The sequence below is a fragment of the Phyllobates terribilis genome, unplaced genomic scaffold (genome assembly GCF_046119375.1).
Source record: "Phyllobates terribilis strain yellow unplaced genomic scaffold, ASM4611937v1 Scaffold_1__5_contigs__length_1240528914, whole genome shotgun sequence".
Taxonomy (NCBI): domain Eukaryota; kingdom Metazoa; phylum Chordata; class Amphibia; order Anura; family Dendrobatidae; genus Phyllobates; species Phyllobates terribilis.
The window spans coordinates 1,148,172,912-1,148,193,350 of NW_027362761.1; the positions used below are offsets into that span (position 1 = coordinate 1,148,172,912).

Sequence of the window (20,439 nt, forward strand, 5' to 3'; positions counted from 1 at the left end):
AGTTGGCAGAAATCCGCACTTGCTTGACTTCAAAGCAGAATTCACTAGCATTAGTTGTGATTTTAGCAGTGCAACATGGTGATTTTCATGTCGTAGTCGCCGTGTAGCCCTAGGTTAAATCAGATTTTAAAGAAAATTAATGTCAGTGGAGAACGTGTTTACAAGGACCTGCAAGGAAAATCTGGAATTGCAACTTTTGTCTAGAGGGAAGGGTTTCAATCAAAAGTAATAATGTTCATCCCTGCTATTCCATGCATCCATGGGTGCTTTTACAAGGTTATGCACATGGTATGTGTTGTCTTCTGGGCAGCTAATTGTCATGGGTGTATCAAGTGTGACAGACAGTCGCTCTGGATCCGGCTGTAGAAGGTCACTTCGCTTGGTATTGCAGACGCCTTCTTGATCCTCTCATCTCTGTAGTGTAGTGATATCCTTCCTCTGTTAGGACCCAGCAGCGACCTCCACCTTCTGCTGCTAATTGACACACCCATGTGTAATGCACACGCCCGGACTGACTGGCGTGTGCGTGTTTAGTGGTTCCACTGTGCCATGGACCGGAGAGTGCCTGGAGGGGCGTAACTAAGTATCTGCCCGATCCGACCAAGGTCGCACGACGGCATACGACGCCAGTGCACCAGGGAGAAACCGAGCAGAGGGACCAGGGTCTACTCCAGGTCAGACTCCGGACACGGCTGTTGACCCACACCGGGGAATACAGGAACAGGCAGACTAGAGCGCAGGCTGGGTAGGGTCCAGTACAGACTGGGAGACAAATTCGGAGCCGCAGATGCGGTAAACAAACAGAGTAAAGCGAAACATCAGGTGCGGTAGTCAAGGCCGAGCAGAGCAGAACCGCAGACGCGGTAGACAAGGCAGAGCAGAGCAGAACCGCAGACATGGTAGACAAGGCTGAGCAGAGCAAAACCGCATACGCGGTAGACAAAGCTGAGCAAAGCGAAACCGCAGACGCGGTGGACGGGGCTGAGCAAAGCGAAACCGCAGACGCGGTGGACAGGGCTGAGCAAAGCGAAACCGCAGATGCGGTGGACAGGGCTGAGCAAAGCGAAACCGCAGATGCGGTGGACAGGGCTGAGCAAAGCGAAACCGCAGACGCGGTGGACAGGGCTGAGCAAAGTGAAACCGCAGACGCGGTGGACAGGACTGGGCAAAGCGAAATCGCAGACGCGGTGGACAGGGCTGAGCAAAGCGAAACCGCAGTTTCGGTGGACAGGGCTGAGCAAAGCGAAACCGCAGACGCGGTGGACATGGCTGAGCAAAGCGAAACCGCAGACGCGGTGGACATGGCTGAGCAAAGCGAAACCGCAGACGCGGTGGACAGGGCTGAGCAAAGCGAAACCGCAGACGCGGTGGACAGGGCTGAGCAAAGCGAAACCGCAGACGCGGTGGACTGGGCTGAGCAAAGCGAAACCGCAGACGCGGTGGACAGGGCTGAGCAGGCAAGAACCGCCGAAGCGGCAAGCAAGGCAGAGCGGAGGGGACAGGGCTCTGTTCACACGAAACAGACTGGAAGGGAAAGGCAGAACCAGGTACATACAGGATACTTGCAATGAAGTAGCGAGTGGACTCTAAACTCACAAACGGGAGTACAGAGACAACGAGTAGGAGATAGGTACGGGATCATATTCTGCAAGAAAAGGGAAGGTACGGACATGGAGGAAAACAGGTAACAGGCTAGGAGAGTATACAGACAAGAACAGGCAAGATACAGGAACAGGTCTAGGTATGCGGCCCCTAGAAGGCGGAAAGAACAGGCTAGGAGCGTGTTCACACGGGCCTGGAAATACAGCCTCCAGGATAGGCAGAAGACAACAGGCTAGAGAGCGTGTACAGACTGCAGGTTAGAGTACACAGGTAGGACACAGTGCAGACACGGGAACAGATACTGCAAGACAGGTAACATACACAGGACCTGGCATGTCAGAGACAAGAAGCCAACTGACAGGGCAAGATGCTCAGGCATGGGTTAATTGGAGCATATGGTTTAAATACCAGGTGACAGACAGCAATAGGCTGAGGACGCACAAGGGGTGTGCCTGCAGCAGGTACAAAAAGCAGGAAGTGATCGGGCGCCGCCATTAAGCAGCAGAAACAGAAGCAAACAGACAGCATGGAGGGAAGCCAGAGAGACATTCTGGATTGGAGATCAAGTGCGCGCTCTTGCACAGTGGGAGATGGACCACTATGCAAGGACGCCGCCCGGTATGTTACACCATGCTTGGTAGTTAAAAACTCTGTGTCTCCAGAGAGTCGCCGGTGATAGTTCTATTTTTCTCTGTCCAAGCCTGGAGTACTAGTAGTTGGCTAGCATTTTCTTGGACATCCCTTGGAGGACAGTTGGCGTTATCTCTCTGGTGTCTTCTCAAGCTAAGTGTATCCCCTTTGTTTGTTTACCTTGTTGTCTTTAGTTAAAGTGGGGCCTGACTACTGTTCACCCCGTACCCTCCCTACCTAGGGCCTAGCTCTAGGGACATTCAGGGATTAGGTTTCCTGCTCAGCAATAGGTGCAGAACCTATATATGGTAGTCAGGGTGATGTTAGATCTGACTAGGGATCTCCACTCCACCTTTCCCTAGTTGTTGGGCTTCCTTCCTCCACTTCCCGTCGTTGTACACTTGTTCCTTCCCTCACCTTGCATGACACTAATGTCGACTGGTGCTTGAGATCTGAACCAGCAGCAGTGGTGGTGATCATAAGTCATAAAGAACGTAAAAGTGTAATTTTCAGCTTTTTCTCGTTAAAAAAGGGTTGTTCAGGACTAAGGTATTGATAACCTCTCCCGACACCCAGTACCACCATCATACAGCGAATATCTGGCTCCACTGCCGCCGGAGGTTCACAGTGTATGAAAGCAGACCACCACAGCCATCCCTGTGTACTGGAGCTCAGATAGCTTTAACTTCAAAGATGAGCTCCAGTACATGAGAACGACCACTACACAATGTGTGAAGTGGTGTTTTTTCGGCTTTGTGAACTAACACTGGCTGTGCCACCAGACATCACTGAGTGATGTAAGGTGGGTGCTGGGTGTTGGAAGTTCTATTGTTCACTCACCTTTAAAAGTTATCTCATCTTCTTACATTGATAAAATTACAAAGTGTTTGTAAAAACAAGCAATTTTGTAATTTACTACTTATTACAAATCTTCTCCATTCTCAAGAAAGGAGGGATATTTAGCATTAAGGTTTACTGGTTGCTGCAGAGGTTACCAGCCATCTCTGCAGTCTATCAGCGGTGGTCTCCTCTATGCACTGGTTCTTTCAAGTTCTGCTCTGAAACTGGCCAGGTCACAGGATCCCACTAACTTTAGTCCCCCTGCACTCTTTCAGTGAGCAAGAGACAAAGCTGCATCTAGCAGCATGACAGCGCTCACAGCTCGGGCCAGGGACAGAACCATCCATCTGCACTGAACTGTCAATAAATCAGGAGAAGCGGGAAGCAGGGTGCACTCCTGAGTACAGAATATGGGGTAAATCCTTTAAGGATAATACCCGGTGCCACAGCTGACAATTTGTCATGCGTCTGGGTTCATACCTTTGATCCTGTGCTTTGTGGTCAGCTTCTCTATCCGCCGAGCTACAGCAGCTACACCTTTTCTTTGAGTGCTTATTGTCTGATAACCTAAAAAGACTAAAGCAAGGATAATAGGCGATTTAATTTGCCTGCTCTATCACCTTTTGGGTGCGGCTAAATATGCTTTCGCCCTCCTGGTATTTCCTGCTGGTGATATTCTCATTTGAATGTCCAGCCATATAGCTGTAGTTTAAGCCAGTCAGTGAAAGACCAGCTAGGGTTCATCTCTCTGCTGAATATGCTTTTCACTCTGCACCTACCTTCTGTTTCTTGTTTAGGAAGTAGACAACATACTCTAGAAGTACATACCTTATCTCCTTATTTTGTATTTCTTGTTTTTTTTTTACTCATTCTGGGATCTCTTTCTATCTCAGCGCACCTTCCCTTCTGTAGGTAATTTTCACTCTGCTCTGCCCTCCGGTACGTCAGCATAGATCTGAGCTGCCATTGTTTAGTCTGTTGTTAGGGCTATTCCAACTCACATAGGAGCCTCTGGGGACTGCAGGGTCATAATCTCTAGTCTGTACAGGAACCAGCTGGGTCAGTTGCAGTTTCTAGCGTTTTACCTTTTTTCCCGTGTGAGTCGTTACACAACCATAACACAAATTATGTCATCCATATCTTACTCTCAGACAACCCCTATAATTAATTCTCTAATTTATTATCCTATAATCACCAATAAATTATAACTCTTAATTATAATAATTGGTTAATTGGATAATTATTAATTGATTTGGAGAGAATTGTTTTGTTGTCTCTTAATAGTTACCTTCCAAAAGCATTCTCTATCAGTATTCTTTCCGGCTTTTACGTCTTTACAATGGTATCCTGTTAATACAGTTAAAATGCTGATTAATACATTGAATTCTCCTTCACTTGATGCAAGGTGACATTAATCTTTCCAGCTGGCAGTCTGCAGAAAATACATTATCTGTCTTTCTTGTACCCACCTGACGAAATTCTCAGGTCACATGGCTTAGTGAGAACCCAACCGGGTCAAAGTTTTATATTCTTGCTGTCACACAAAGGACAGCTGTGGGAATTAACTTGTCCACAGGCTGGAAATAAACAATGTAATTCAGGTCTGCGAAATACAGAACTAATCCATAAGAAAAACAGCTCAAAGGTTAAATAAATCCTTTCTGCTGTATTTTGCATTACAGTTTTAAGGTCTCCTGATTTCTATCCTTATGTAATACAATAGTGTCATGGTGTATGGTGATGCCCCATAGAGTCAATATCAGCCTAAGCTTCTTGGCCAAAACGCATTTTATCTAGAACTAAAGTGGCTGTCAAGGAGTAGAAAAACATGCTTTCTTCTAAAAACAGTGCCACCCCTTCCCACAGGTAGTTTGTGGTATTGTAGTTCAGCCCATTCACTGCAGTAGTTACTTAGTTAGGAGTTACATAGTACAGTTGAAAAAAGACACGTCCATCAAATTCAATTGATAAAGGGAATGAGTATAGGTACATCCACAATGCATGACTCCGTCTGCCCGAAAAGAGTTCCACTGATCGACTGGACTAACATTCCGAACAAGAATTTTACACATTTATATTATTATTTATGATGTTTTCTTCTAAAAAAGCATTTAGGTCTTTTTTGAACATAGGTTTGATCAGCTCCAGAGAAGTCTTTTATCCTCTGGAGATTGAACCTTTCTTTCTCTCTTGTTTTTGAGGGCATTTTACATGAAACTGTTTTTAACCATTTTTTTTGGTATGGGCCATTTATGTACTTGTACAAGTTAATCATGTTCCTTCTTTTTTTGTCTTTCCTCAAGTCTAAATAAATGTGATTTTAATAATCTTTGTTCGTTGCTAACACCCTTAATGACCCTTATCACTTTTGTGTCTCTTCTTTGTACTTTTTATAACTCATGGGGAGGTCTTTTTTATAAACTGGTGGCCAGAACTGAACTGCATATTCCAGATGAGGCTGTACTAATGCTTTATAAAATAGTAGTATTACATCCCTGTCCCGCGAGTCCAGGCCTCTTGTATTACGTGGCAATATCCTGCTGACCTTAGAAACTGCTGATTAACATTTCATGCTGTTATTTGGTCTGTGACCTACAAGTACATCCAGATCCTTCTCTACAAGTGACTCTCCTAGTTTTACTATTTTCTTGAATATATGATACCTGCATATTATTAGGGCCCATGTGCATAACTTCATATTTCTCCACACTAAACCTCAACTTCTAAGTGGATACACAAGCACTCAGTTTGTCCAAGTCAGCCTGCAATGTATGACCATCCTCCATCGACTGCACTACACTACATAGATTGGTGTCATCTGTAAAAATAGAAACAACATAAACCCTTCTTCTATATCAGTAATAAATAAGTTTAATAATAGTGGACTCAGCACTGAACCTTGGGAGTCATCACTTATAACTAGAGATGAGCGGTGTTCGACTAGAACTGTTCGCCAATCTCAAATTCGAGCTGTTTTGGGCGGTGTTCGAGTTGTTCGACGAACCCGAACGATTTGCAAAAAATTCGGCTGTTCGAGGTTATGTTCGATAACTGTTCGTGCACCAAAAGCGTGTCCTGCATGTCTGGCGCTATTTAGAGCACCAATCATGCAGGGATTGTCTGCCACTCACTGTAATGCCACAGCCATGGTGGTTGTGGCATTACAGTGATTGCCCAAATCGATGGGAACAGTGCCAACAGTGAAACATGAAAAGCCGGCAATTCAGCAGCGGCATACACCGGTACCCGACAATTTAGAACCGAAAGAATAGAGCTTCACACATAGATTAGATAGATATAAACATGTCAGCCACATATATACGAAGTACAGTGAAAGTGCTGCTTACTGTACTTGTCATTTAGCGTAAAGGATTTATCAAAAAAAATAATAGTGTTTTCATGCACCGTCTCTTTAAAAAAGCCGGCCGGCAATTCAGCAGCGGTACCCGACAATTTATAACAGACAGAATAGAGCATCATACATAGATTAGATAGATAGAAACATGTCAGCCACATATATACGAAGTACAGTGACAGTGTTGCTTACTGTACTTGTCATTTAGCGTAAAGGATTTATCAAAAAAAATAATAGTGTTTTCATGCACCGTCTCTTTAAAAAAGCCGGCCGGCAATTCAGCAGTGGTACCCGACAATTTATAACAGACAGAATAGAGCTTCACACATAGATTAGATAGATAGAAACATGTCAGTCACATATATATGAAGTACAGTGATAGTGTTGGTTACTGTACTTGTCATTTAGTATTAAAATAAAGGATTTATTATTAAAAAAATTGGCGTGGGGTTCCCCTTAATTTTAGGCTCTAGCGGAGGTTAAGCAGACGGCTGGGGCAGATGTTTGAAGCCTGGGAAGGGGGTAATACCCACGGAGCTTCCCAGGCTACTAATATCAGCCCCCAGCTGAATACATAGCCTTTACTAGCTATTAAAATGGGGGACCCCCCCAAAAAAATGACGTGGGGTCCCCCCTAATTTAATAGCTAGCAAAGGCTAGGCAGACAGCTGGGGGCTGATATTAATAGCCCAGGAAGGGAGCCATGAATATTGGCCCCCTCCCAGGCTAGAAACACCAGCCGTCAGCCGCCCCAGAAATGGCGCATTCATAGGATGCGCCAATTCTGGCACTTAGCCTCGCTCTTCCACGCTGCCCTGGTGCGGTGGCAGGGGGTAATAGGGTTGGGGTTGATGTCAGCTTATAATGCCAGCTGACATCAAGCCCAGGTTAGTAATGGAGAGGCGTCTATAAGACACCCCCATTACTAACCCCATAGTCAAAGTTAAAAAAAACACAAACACCCAGAATAAAGTCCTTTAATTGAAATAAAGACACAATCCTTTATTGTTCTAAATTAAACCATACTTACCGTCACGCCCATTCCAGCTGAAGCCAACGATCTCCTGCAATAAAAGAAAAATAATAAAGCAACCTCATCCTTACCTTTCCATGGTTCCCACGACAGCTTCAGCTCTGCTACATCGAGATGACAGGCTGGACCGCAGCAGAACGCTGCCATCCAGCCTCTCATCCCGCAGACACTGAGAAGCGCAGGCTTACTTGCGCTGCTCAGCGTCTCTCTGTGACGACATCCAGATGAGCCGAGTTCATGTCCAATGAACTCGGCTCACCTCATGCACGTCACTGACAGCGTGGGAAAATTCTCCTGCACTCAGCGCTTCAGCGTGAGAATTCTCCCGCTGAAGCGCTGAGTGCAGGAGAATTTTCCCACGCTGTCAGTGACGTGCATAAGGTGAGCTCATGTCCAATGAACTCAGCTCACCTCCTGCACGTCACTGACAGCGTGGGAGAATTCTCCTGCACTCAGCGCTTCAGTGTGAGAATTCTCCCACGCTGAAGCGGTGAGTGCAGGAGAATTTTCCCACGCTGTCAGTGACGTGCATGAGGTGAGCCGAGTTCATTGGACATGAACTCGGCTCATCTGGATGCCCTCACAGAGAGACACAGTGGAGCGCAAGCAAGCCTGCGCTTCTCAGTGTCTGCGGGATGACAGGCAGGATGGCAGCGTTCTGCTGCGGTCCAGCCTGTCATCTCGATGTAGCAGAGCTGAAGCTGTCATGGGAACCATGGAAAGGTAAGGATGATGTTGCTTTATTATTTTTCTTTTATTTCAGGAGATCGTTGGCTTCAGCTGGAATGGGCGTGATGGTAAGTATGGTTTAATTTAGAACAATAAAGAATTGTGTGTTTATTTCAATTAAAGGACTTTTTTCTGGGTGTTGTGTTTTTTTTAAATACTTTACTAGAAATTCATGGTGGTCATGTCTAATATTGGCGTGACCCCATGAATTTCGGGCTTAGGGCCAGCTGATAATGCCAAGCTGGCCCTAACCCCTTTATTACCCAGTGAGCCACCGCATCAGGGCCCTGGATGAGTTGGGTACAGCGCCAGAAGATGGCGCTTCTATGAACGCGCCATTTTCCGGGGTGGCTGCGGACTGCAATTTGCAGCGGGGGTGGCCCAGAAAGCTTGGGCCTCCCTGCGCTGCGGATTCCAGCCCCCAGCTGCCTAGTTGTACCTGGCTGGACACAAAAACAGGGCGAAGCCCCACGTCAATTTTCTTTAAATTATTTCATGAAATAATTAAGAAAAAAAGGGCTTCCCTATATTGTTGTGTCCGGCCAGGTACAAATAGACAGCTGGTGGTTGGGGGCAGCTCGTTCCTGCCTGCTGTACCTGGCTGGACACAAATATAGTGCGAAGCCCCACGTCAATTTTTTTTAAATTATTTCATGAATTTCCTGAAATAATTTAAAAAAATTGAAGTGGGGCTTCGCACTATATTTGTGTCCAGCCAGGTACAGCAGGCAGGAACGGGCTGCCCCCATCCACCAGCTGCCTATTTGTACCTGGCCGGACACAACAATATAGGGAAGCCCTTTTTTTCTTAATTATTTCATGAATTTCATGAAATAATTAAAAAAAATTGAAGTGGGGCTTCGCACTATATTTGTGTCCAGCCAGGTACAGCAGGCAGGAACGGGCTGCCCCCATCCACCAGCTGCCTATTTGTACCTGGCCGGACACAACAATATAGGGAAGCCCTTTTTTTCTTAATTATTTCATGAATTTCATGAAATAATTAAAAAAAAAGTACGTGGTGCTTCGCCCTATTTTTGTGTCCAGCCAGGTACAACTAGGCAGCTGGGGGCTGGAATCTGCAGCGCAGGGAGGCCCAAGCTTTCTGGGCCCCCCCCCCGCTACAAATTGCAGTCCGCAGCCACCCCGGAAAATGGCGCGTTCATAGAAGCGCCATCTTCTGGCGCTGTACCCAACTCATCCAGGGCCCTGGTGCGGTGGCTCACTGGGTAATAAAGGGGTTAGGGCCAGCTTGGTATTATCAGCTGGCCCCAAGCCCAAAATTCATGGGGTCACGCCAGTATTAGACATGACCGCCATGAATTTCTAGTAAAGTATTTAAAAAAAACACAACACCCAGAAAAAGTCCTTTAATTGAAATAAAGACACAATTCTTTATTGTTCTAAATTAAACCATACTTACCATCACACCCATTCCAGCTGAAGCCAACGATCTCCTGCAATAAAAGAAAAATAATAAACCAACCTCATCCTTACCTTTCCATGGTTCCCACGACAGCTTCAGCTCTGCTACATCGAGATGACTGGCTGGACCGCAGCAGAACGCTGCCATCCAGTCTGTCATCCCGCAGACACTGAGAAGCGCAGGCATGCTTGCGCTCCTCACTGTCTCGCTGTGACGGCATCCAGATGAGCCGAGGTCATGTCCAATGAACTCGGCTCACCTCATGCACGTCACTGACAGCGTGGGAAAATTCTCACGCTGAAGTGCTGAGTGCAGGAGAATACTCCCACGCTGTCAGTGATGTGCATGAGGTGAGCTCATGTCCAATGAACTCAGCTCACCTCCTGCACGTCACTGACAGCGTGGGAAAATTCTCCTGCAATCAGCGCTTCAGCGTGAGAATTTTCCCACGCTGTCAGTGACGTGCATGAGGTGAGCCGAGTTCATTGGACATGAACTCGGCTCATCTGGATGTCGTCACAGAGAGACGCTGAGCAGCGCAAGCAAGCCTGCGCTTCTCAGTGTCTGCGGGATGACAGGCTGGATGGCAGCGTTCTGCTGCGGTCCAGCCTGTCATCTCGATGTAGCAGAGCTGAAGCTGTCGTGGGAACCATGGAAAGGTAAGGATGAGGTTGCTTTATTATTTTTCTTTTATTGCAGGAGATCGTTGGCTTCAGCTGGAATGGGCGTGATGGTAAGTATGGTTTAATTTAGAACAATAAAGGATTGTGTGTTTATTTCAATTAAAGGACTTTATTCTGGGTGTTTGTGTTTTTTTTAACTTTGACTATGGGGTTAGTAATGGGGGTGTCTTATAGACGCCTCTCCATTACTAACCTGGGCTTGATGTCAGCTGGCATTATAAGCTGACATCAACCCCAACCCTATTACCCCCTGCCACCGCACCAGGGCAGCGTGGAAGAGCGAGGCTAAGTGCCAGAATTGGCGCATCCTATGAATGCGCCATTTCTGGGGCGGCTGACGGCTGGTGTTTCTAGCCTGGGAGGGGGCCAATATTCATGGCTCCCTTCCTGGGCTATTAATATCAGCCCCCAGCTGTCTGCCTAGCCTTTGCTAGCTATTAAATTAGGGGGGACCCCACGTCATTTTTTTTGGGGGGGTCCCCCATTTTAATAGCTAGTAAAGGCTATGTATTCAGCTGGAGGCTGATATTAGTAGCCTGGGAAGCTCCGTGGGTATTACCCCCTTCCCAGGCTTCAAACATCTGCCCCAGCCGTCTGCTTAACCGCCGCTAGAGCCTAAAATTAAGGGGAACCCCACGCCAATTTTTTTAATAATAAATCCTTTATTTTAATACTAAATGACAAGTACAGTAACCAACACTATCACTGTACTTCATATATATGTGACTGACATGTTTCTATCTATCTAATCTATGTGTGATGCTCTATCTTTCTGTTCTAAATTGTCGGGTACCGCTGCTGAATTGCCGGCCGGCTTTTTTAAAGAGACAGTGCATGAAAACACTATTATTTTTTTAAATAAATCCTTTACACTAAATGACAAGTACAGTAAGCAACACTATCACTGTACTTATTATATATGTGACTGACATGTTTCTATCTATCTAATCTATGTGTGAAGCTCTATTCTTTCTGTTCTAAATTGTCGGGTACAGATGCTGAATTGCCGGCCGGCTTTTTTAAAGAGACGGTGCATGAAAACACTAATATTTTTTTTAATAAATCCTTTACACTAAATGACAAGTGCAGTAACCAACACTGTCACTGTGCTTCTTATATGTGTGACTGACATGTTTCTATCTATCTAATCTATGTGTGATGCTCTATTCCTTCTTGTCTAAATTGTCGGGTACCGGTGTATGCCGCTGCTGAATTTGCCGGCCGGCTTTTTTAAAGAGAGTGTCTTCTGAGCAGTTTGTCAGCTTTTGGACACCTTTGCAGGTGTTTTCTATGTGTTTCTATGTGTTTTTGTTTGCTTGCCATTGGTTTTAAGGTGTTCGACGGTGTTCTAAGGTGTTCGACGAACAGTTCGACGAACAGTTCCTCGAACATCCTGGTGTTCGACGAACCGAACCGAACCCGAACACTACGGGGGTGGCTCAACACTACTTATAACCAGAGACCATTTAGAGTAGCAGTCATTCACCACAACTCCTTGGGTGCGGTCGGTCACTCTTTTGGCGCGGTCAGATGGCCTTATAAATTGGACTGAGTCCAGATCACAATGCACGGACCCGAGCGTGACAGCTTCAAATATTTCTATGCAGCTGTCACGTTCAGGTCAAGAGAGCCACCGGCTAGTCCGAGCATTGCAGTCCGATCTTGCCCTGATTTATATGGCCGTCTGACTGCGCCCTTTTAATCAGTTTTCTATCCAATTACTTTCTAAGCCTATGGACCATAATTTACCCATTAGGCATCTATATGGGACAGTGTCAGATGCCTTTGCAAAGTCCAAGGCCCTATTTCCACATGGAGGGCCATTCAGGTTTCTACTCACTTCTTTATAAAAAACTTATCAGGTTGGTTTGACAAATTTTGTCCTTGGTACAATTTTGCTGGCTATCGCTGATATTATTTTTTCCCACATACTGCTTTCTGTCTCTGACTGACGGGTCACTCATTTTCCAGTGACTTATCAATAAGAAACAGGAGCCCGGCAGTGGGTGTGGAATAGAGAACGAGGCAGGAGAGCTGTAAATGCGGGGCCTGCCCATTGCACTTATTAGCATAAAATTGCAACACTGAATTTCTTTAAAACTTCTTAACAGATTTCTACAAGAAAGGTAAGGATTTAATCAGAAAGAAAACCTCTTTATATAAATGATATTAGTTTGGGGTAAAACATCATGATGACAGGTTCCATAAAAAGCCTTTGGAGACAGGCCATCTGCCCTGCGGCCTTGTTCACATTGATTGTATGTAACTTGGCTTGGACCATATCTACATTTATTCAAGCCCTGTTTGCAGAGCCTTGGTTCTTGGGATCAGTGAGGGAGATCAATAAGTGGAACAGGCTACCACAAGAGGTGGTGAGTTCTCCTTCAATGGAAACTGAGGCTGGACAGATATCTGTCTGAGATAATTTAGTGAATTTAGTGAATCCTGCATTGAGCAAGGGGGTTGGACACGAGGACCCTGGAGGTCCCTTCCAACTCTTATAATTGGCGAGGGTACCGGCGGTTAGACCTCCAGCAATTATTCCCTATTCAATGGATAGGAGATAACTTCCAAACTTGAAAACACTCTTTTAAGGGAGAAGTGGTGCTGGATCGGCAGGGGCTTCAGTTGGTAAGTAATGTTTATATTGTTGTTATGGATCAAAAGTTTTAACCCAAGATTTTAGTGAAACTGAACAATCTCTTTAAATCATTGACCATATATCTCAATAACTTAGAACAAAGAACATGCCTTGACGATTTGAACCCAATTTTTAGACTTTGAACGGAATGAAAGGCATGACCAGCCGCTCTATACAACTTCCTGCCCAAAAGTTTTGTGGCCAAAAGAGAACCAGGGGAGAGCGTATGACAGACTTCCTCTGCTCCGGCACAGACTGTGGGGTCCCAGTAATTGGATTCACACCAATTTAACAATTCTCCCCTATTTTATTGGTTATGCTGTAATTTAATATGTAGGATGTGTTTTCCAGGGCCGGGCACATAAGTGACGTTCAGGTACAGATGTTATTGGAGAAGGCCCAGGCAGAAGTTGTTAAAGTGAAGCAGAAGTTAGAAAACTCTTTGAAACAAGAAACACGAAAAATGTACCAGAAATCGAGCAATAAGCGAAGCCGTCACATTGCTCAGAAGGTAATTACTGAAGGCTTATACATAACTATACTGTGCCATATATTCGATTGTTTAGTACAGCGATAACCGGGACATATTATTTTGTGTTTTCTTGCTTCAGTAGTTAAACTGGAGGTGAATGCGTACAATAATCTAATGCTTTTGGGGGCGGCTACTACTGCTGATGTCCGAGGAAATAAGGATTGGGCAGATAGAATTTCAACATGCCTGATTCTCTGTTGTGTCGGAAGATGATAATTGTCTGCTTGTCCCATAGTCATTTATGTTGAGGTCAGGGGAGATAGTTGCCGAATGGGTGCCCAGCCAACAGCTAGCACACGTATATGATCAGTCTTAGGGTGCCCATACATTGCTGCATAACTATGTCCTATGTAAGGGGGTTTCCTAACACTTCTCTGCCAGCAGATACTGGGGGAAATAGAATCGGTACGTCCAGTCCTTCGTTACTGCAGGAGATAGGAATGCTATCTGACTAAAGGAAATGTGTCCGTAAAATCAATCCCCCCAAACACATATATGTGCATATAAATCTTTGAAATGTAAATCCATCAGCACTTTTATATATTCTATCTGTCGCTGCATTCCAGAGAAATTAGTCTTTTGGGCATTAAATGCTCTGGTTGTGAGCGAGCACTTCCCGAGCCTCTACCTCCCCAGCAAGTTTCCCAGCCCAGCACCAGCCTCTTTAGCTTGATGGATACCTCACTGTGTGATTTCCTTGATGTTACACAGACAGTGAGCTATCAATCAAGCTAAAGAGGTTGGTGCTGTGACGGGAAAACAAGCTCAGGAGGCAGAAGTTTGGGATGTGCTCCGTCACATCCAGAGAACTTAATGCTTTCTATTGCAGGTGAATTAAAACACTAAATTCTTGGGTATGCAGAAACAGATAGAAGATATAAAGGTGACAATGGATTTACGTTTCAAATATCTGCATACCCATACTGTATATACGGTTAGGGAGGAAGGGGGTCAAATTGACAGATTCTCTTTAAAGGCCGTAAGAATAATACTATGTATTAACAACTCTTTTATGAAACTATTGGTAAGCATTTAATCGACCTGTAGGGTTTATACACCATCTCCATAAATAACACTCCACATTAAAGAGGATCGTTCCTTTCTCTGATAATATCAGTAAATACTTGTATTATTCATGAAATAACAATTCTGGAGAATCTTTTCTTAGATTTCTGCATTATGTTGTTTCTTCTGTTATTCCTCCTGGAAATTTATGAATAAATTAACAGCTGGGTGTTACCAGCTAGTGGCGTGTCCCTGCACACTCACACTGTCCAATCAATGCTGTTACCAGCTAGTGGCGTGTCCCTGCACACTCACACTGTCCAATCAGTGCTGTTACCAGCTAGTGGTGTGTCCCCTCACACTGTCCAATCAGTGCTGTCACCAGCTAGTGGTGTGTCCCCTCACACTGTCCAATCAGTGCTGTTACCAGCTAGTGGCGTGTCCCTGCACACTCACACTGTCCAATCAGTGCTGTTACCAGCTAGTGGCGTGTCCCTGCACACTCACACGGTCCAATCAGTGCTGTTACCAGCTAGTGGTGTGTCCCTGCACACTCACACTGTCCAATCAGTGCTGTTACCGGCTAGTGGTGTGTCCCCTCACACTGTCCAATCAGTGCTGTTACCAGCTAGTGGTGTGTCCCTGCACACTCACACTGTCCAATCAGTGCTGTTAACAGCTAGTGCCGTGTCCCTGCAAACTCACACTGTCCAATCAGTGCTGTTACCAGCTAGTGGTGTGTCCCTGCACACTCACACTGTCCAATCAGTGCTGTTACCGGCTAGTGGTGTGTCCCCTCACACTGTCCAATCAGTGCTGTTACCAGCTAGTGGTGTGTCCCTGCACACTCACACTGTTCAATCAGTGCTGTTACCAGCTAGTGGCGTGTCCCTGCACACTCACACTGTTCAATCAGTGCTGTTACCAGCTAGTGGTGTGTCCCTGCACACTCACACTGTTCAATCAGTGCTTTTACCAGCTAGTGGCGTGTCCCTGCACACTCACACTGTCCAATCAGTGCTGTTACCAGCTAGTGGCGTGTACCTGCACACTCACACTGTCCTCTCAGTTCTAATAGTACTAGTAGGGACTCGCCCCTTTGACAAGTGGAACACTAACACCCAATTTATTTGAAAATATTCAAAGAAATGGCACGATGAGGAGTTAGCAGAAAAATTGCTTACAGAATTGTCATTTCATGGGGAATATTGGCATTTACTAAATCAGGTATATCGGCAAAGCTGACAGGTTCTCTTTAGATATAGAATTTTTACAGTCATTGCAGCCCGAAAAGAACATCCAAAATTGGTCCCTGGAGATAATAGACTTCTTCCCGGCTGGGGACATTATATGGAGTACGTTTAGTACTGAAGTGTTCTCTCCGCTCAGAACTGAATCTTTTGATATTCCGAAAATGTCATCTCTTTTGAAGTCTCAGGGTATGTTCAAATGGGGATTTTGGAAATGGATTTTTCAAACAGAAAAAATATCCACATAAAAAAAAACTTTGTGTGAAGCTTCCCTTAGGGATAAAACATTGAAGAAGATTTACAATGCTAAATGCACTTTATGCTATATGCACAAGGAGTCTTTTTGCTGAATATTCAGAGCAGAAACTGAGTGGAAAGTCAAAGTTTTTCAGGAGTTTTGACATTTGGAGGAGGATTTTGAGAGCTCCAAACACGCCTCAAAAAACTCTGTGTGCACATAACCAATGTGGGTCAAGGTGTATGAGGCTTTGTAGTATAAACTTGGACTACACAGTCTGAAGATGTGCCACATTTATCAACCAGCATAAGTCTTTGTGAAACCGTAAATTAAGCGCATTTTACGACTGTCTAATCTATGTTTAAACAGTTTTAATTAATCAGCCCCAATATCTTCATAATAGGGGGTAGCAAAATTATCTTAACTTATAGTTATCTAATGAGACTTTGACATGTCTCTTTCGGTACATAAATATCCTGGACCATCTTTTCTTAGAGCTCTGCATTTTGCAATGCCTCTGTTTTTCTTCCTGGAAATGTGTGAATAAATTGATAACTGAGTATTGCTATTTACACTTATCAATAGAGAAGGCCCCGACATGCACTGATTAGTGTTGGAGTGTGTAGCGAGTCACCCTATTGACAATTTACTTATTTTCAATTTATTTTTCTGTTACCAGGAACAGTTATAGCGTAATGACTCAATGCCAAGTTTTAAGAAAGTCACTCCTCATGTTCTTTTTCATGGCCAAGGCAATATTTAACCATAGTCTTTAAAGATCCTGGAGATCCACACTTTACTCTGCACTGACGTTTTAAAATGTCAATGCAGAGTAAGCTGCTTGGACAAGGTACTGCAGGAGCTGTGAGCTGGCTGTCAGACACCACCAACTTCCCACAGAGAAGTCATATATGGTTTATTACTGCCTTCCTGATCTCCGTATACACAACGTTGAACAAGTGTTCTGTATATACACTGCTCAAAAAAATAAAGGGAACACTCAAATAACACATCCTAGATCTGAATGAATGAAATATTCTCATTGAATACTTTGTTCTGTACAAAGTTGAATGTGCTGACAACAAAATCACACAAAAATCATCAATGGAAATCAAATTTATTAACCAATGGAGGTCTGGATTTGGAGTCACCCCCAAAATTAAAGTGGAAAAACACACTACAGGCTGATCCAACTTTGATGTAATATCCTGTAAACAAGTCAAAATGAGGCCTCCACGTGCCTGTATGACCTCCCTACAATGCCTGGGCATGCTCCTGATGAGGTTGCGGATGATGTCCTGTGGGATCTCCTCCCAAACCTAGACTAAAGCATCCGCCACGTTGGTGGATGGAGTGAGATATGATGTCCCAGACGTGCTCAATCAGATTCAGGTCTGGGGAATGGGCGGGCCAGTCCATAGTTTCAATGCCTTCATTTTGCAGGAACTGCTGACACACTCCAGCCACATGAGGTCTGGCATTGTCCTGCATTAGGAGGAACCCAGGGCCAACCGCACCAGCATATGGTCTCACAAGGGGTCTGAGGATCTCATCTCGGTACTAATGGCAGTCAGGCTACCTCTGGCGAGCACATGGAGGGCTGGGTGGCCCTCCAAAGAAATGCCACCCCACACCATTACTGACCCACTGCCAAACTGGTCATGCTGAAGGATATTGCAGGCAGTAGATCGCTCTCCATGGCGTCTCCAGACTCTGTCACGTCTGTCACATGTGCTCAGTGTGAACCTGCTTTCATCTGTGAAGAGCACAGGGTGCCAGTGGCGACTTTGCCAATCCTGGTGTTCTGTAGCAAATGCCAAGCGTCCTGCACGGTGTTGGGCTGTGAGCACAACCCCTATCTGTGGACGTCGGGCCCTCATACCACCCTCATAGAGTCGGTTTCTAACCGTTTGTGGAGACACATACACATTTATGGCCTGCTGGAGGTTATTTTGCAGGGCTCTGGCAGTGCTCCTCCTGTTCCTCCTTGCACAAAGGCGGAGGTAGCAGTCCTGCTGCTGAGTTGTTGCTCTCCTACGGCCCCCTCCACATCTCCTGGTGTACTGGCCCTTCTACCGGTAGCGCCTCCAGCCTCTGGACACTACGCTGACAGACACAGCAAACCTTCTTGCCACAGCTCACATTGATGTGCCATCCTGGATGAGCTGCACTACCTGAGCAGCTTCTGTGGGTTGTAGAGTCCGTCTCATGCTACCACTAGTGTGAAAGCACAACCAACATTCAAAAGTGACCAAAACGTCAGCCAGAAAGCATTGGTACTGAGATGTGGTCTGTGGTCCCCACCTGCAGAAACACTCCTTTATTGAGTGTGTGTTGATAATTGCCAATAATTTCCTTCTATTGTCTATTCCATTTGCACAACAGCATGTGAAATTGATTGTCAATCAGTGTTGCTTCCTAAGTGGACAGTTTGATTTCAGCAGCAGAAGGGAAGGAAGGGAGACACAGACATTACTAGTGTGTAGGCGGAGCCCCACAGGATAGTTGACCTCAGATTAGAAAAAGTGACGACCGGCCCCTCCAGCTTAGACTCCTCCTACTCCCATGTTCTTCAGTCTAAAATTTGAGGTCGCAGAGGATAGTCGCTGCCTTTGCAGCTACTCAGAAGAATTTTTTATTTCACTCCGGAGACCTGGACCCCCCGTGGTCTAGAGGTCTCAGGGGGTCTCGGCGCTGCTGGGACCCCTGACCCTCCCCTGGCAGATCTGTATACCCCCTAAGGAGGTCCCCGCAGAAGCCTGCCGGTCCCGGGGGATACAGGGAGCTCCCTGGCGGAGACGCACACCGCTTCTGTGGGGTCCCTGCGCGCTCCGCCGTGGGGGGGGGGGGGGCAAAGGGCCACGGCGCCACACATCCCTGGGGGTCCCTGTGGCGCTCAGCTGGGTAAGTGTTCTCTGTGGTCCGAGTGCTTCAGCGGCTGCTGTGGCAGCCGCTGTTACTGTTTTCAAGTGGTGACTGCTTGTTTTGTCCCTGCAGGAGGATATCTCCACTGCAGGCGTTTGTGTTATCGGCAGGGGAGCAGGGACGGAGGAGCGAGGGCTCCGTTGGTAGCGGCGGCGGGGGGCGTGGCTTCACGACTCTCTGCTGCCTGTCATCATAGCTCAGACAGGAAGTGCCAGGAAAGCGCGCGCTGGAGCTGTCCCAGCCCCCTCTTCTTCTTCCGGCCATTACCTCGTGCTACCTCCTGCTCCCCGCTCTCTACACCAGACACCGAGCACTGTGTAAGGAAGAGCAGTCACCCCGGCCAGCTGGTGAGTCACTTGTGTTTTTTAAGGCAGAAGATTCCTTTCTCACACTATTGCAGCGCAGAGCACCTTACTGCTGGCCTATTAAGGTAGACAGGGTGTGCTATATACAGCGCTGCTACTTCCCCGCTGAGGGACTCGCACACCGCTATCCTTCTAAAACAAAGGCGTATTGCGTGGTCAGCAGCATTAACCCCTTCTGAGGGGTCTGGCCTCACCAGGGCAGTTAACCCTTTCTGGACCCTAGTCTGTTAGGTTAACTTTTGCTCTGCAGGCAGCTGGGGTAGCTCTTCTCCCTTTAAGGAGGAGCTTTAACCCTTCAGTGTTTGGGGGTTTTGTGTGTAGGAACAGGCTGTGGTAGCAGAATCACACATCTTCGGTTCCCGTACCCATTGTAAGGGGTTGCTACCGCCTTATCCACGACGCTCGCAACTGTGTGGGGGCATGTCGGATCAGGAACCAGGGGGCGCGGACCTCTCTCCCGGTCCGCTTCAGGATCGGTCACGGGTATCTGATACGCCGGGGTCTTCGACGGCGTCAGGTTCGACACTGGTCGGGGTCTCAGTGATGTTAAAGTGGAAGCGCTCACTCGCTCCATTGACAGTCTGTCTGACCTCCTGGGTCATTGGGTATCAGCTAAGTCCCAACCGACGTCACGAGGCAAGAAGCGCCACAGGCCTGTGGTGGCGCTGTCTCCTCCGCGCAGTGCGTCAGAGGCTTCGGAATCTCCGACAGACTCTGCTGGTGAGATCTCCGAATCTGATGAAGAGGATCGGCAGGGTCGCTTTGCTTCGCTTTCGGGCCGCGTGGACGCTTTTATTGGGGCTATGCGGGAAGCGTTACAGCTGTCTGAAGAGGTGACGAGGCGCCCTGGCAAGTCGGCCCGGCTGTATCAGGAGTCGCGTCGGGCTCGTTCGACGCTGCCGGCGCACGATGAACTTAACGAGGCGGTGGAGAAAGAACGCCTGTGTCCGGATAAACGCTTCCAGGGGATGCGGTTTTTTGATGCCCTGTATCCCTGCTCCACGGAGACTATCGCTAATTGGGTCCCCTCTCCTGAAGTGGACATGCCATTGTCTCAGCTGAGCAAATCCTCTTTGCTTCCTGTTAAAGGGAAGGCGAGTCTACAGGACCCGCTGGATAGAAGGATGGAGTTAGCGGCGAAGTCCATCTACGAGGTCGCGGGTCATGGATTCCGAGCGGCCTTGG

At 46.6% G+C, this 20,439-nt stretch overlaps 1 protein-coding gene across 4 annotated transcripts in view; it reads left to right on the forward strand.

Annotated features, from left to right (window-relative positions):
- The window catches only part of EVC2 (EvC ciliary complex subunit 2), a 232,255-nt gene that overhangs the window by 120,024 nt on the left and 91,792 nt on the right, over positions 1-20,439 (forward strand). For all 4 annotated transcript variants that reach the window (XR_012250759.1, XM_073648296.1, XM_073648303.1 and 1 more), the window contains exon 13: positions 13,291-13,450. Coding sequence is in view for 3 of the 4 variants with exons in the window: in XM_073648296.1 (XP_073504397.1) it covers positions 13,291-13,450 (160 nt within the window). In the remaining variant the exon portion in view is untranslated. The remainder of the gene's footprint in view (positions 1-13,290; positions 13,451-20,439) is intronic.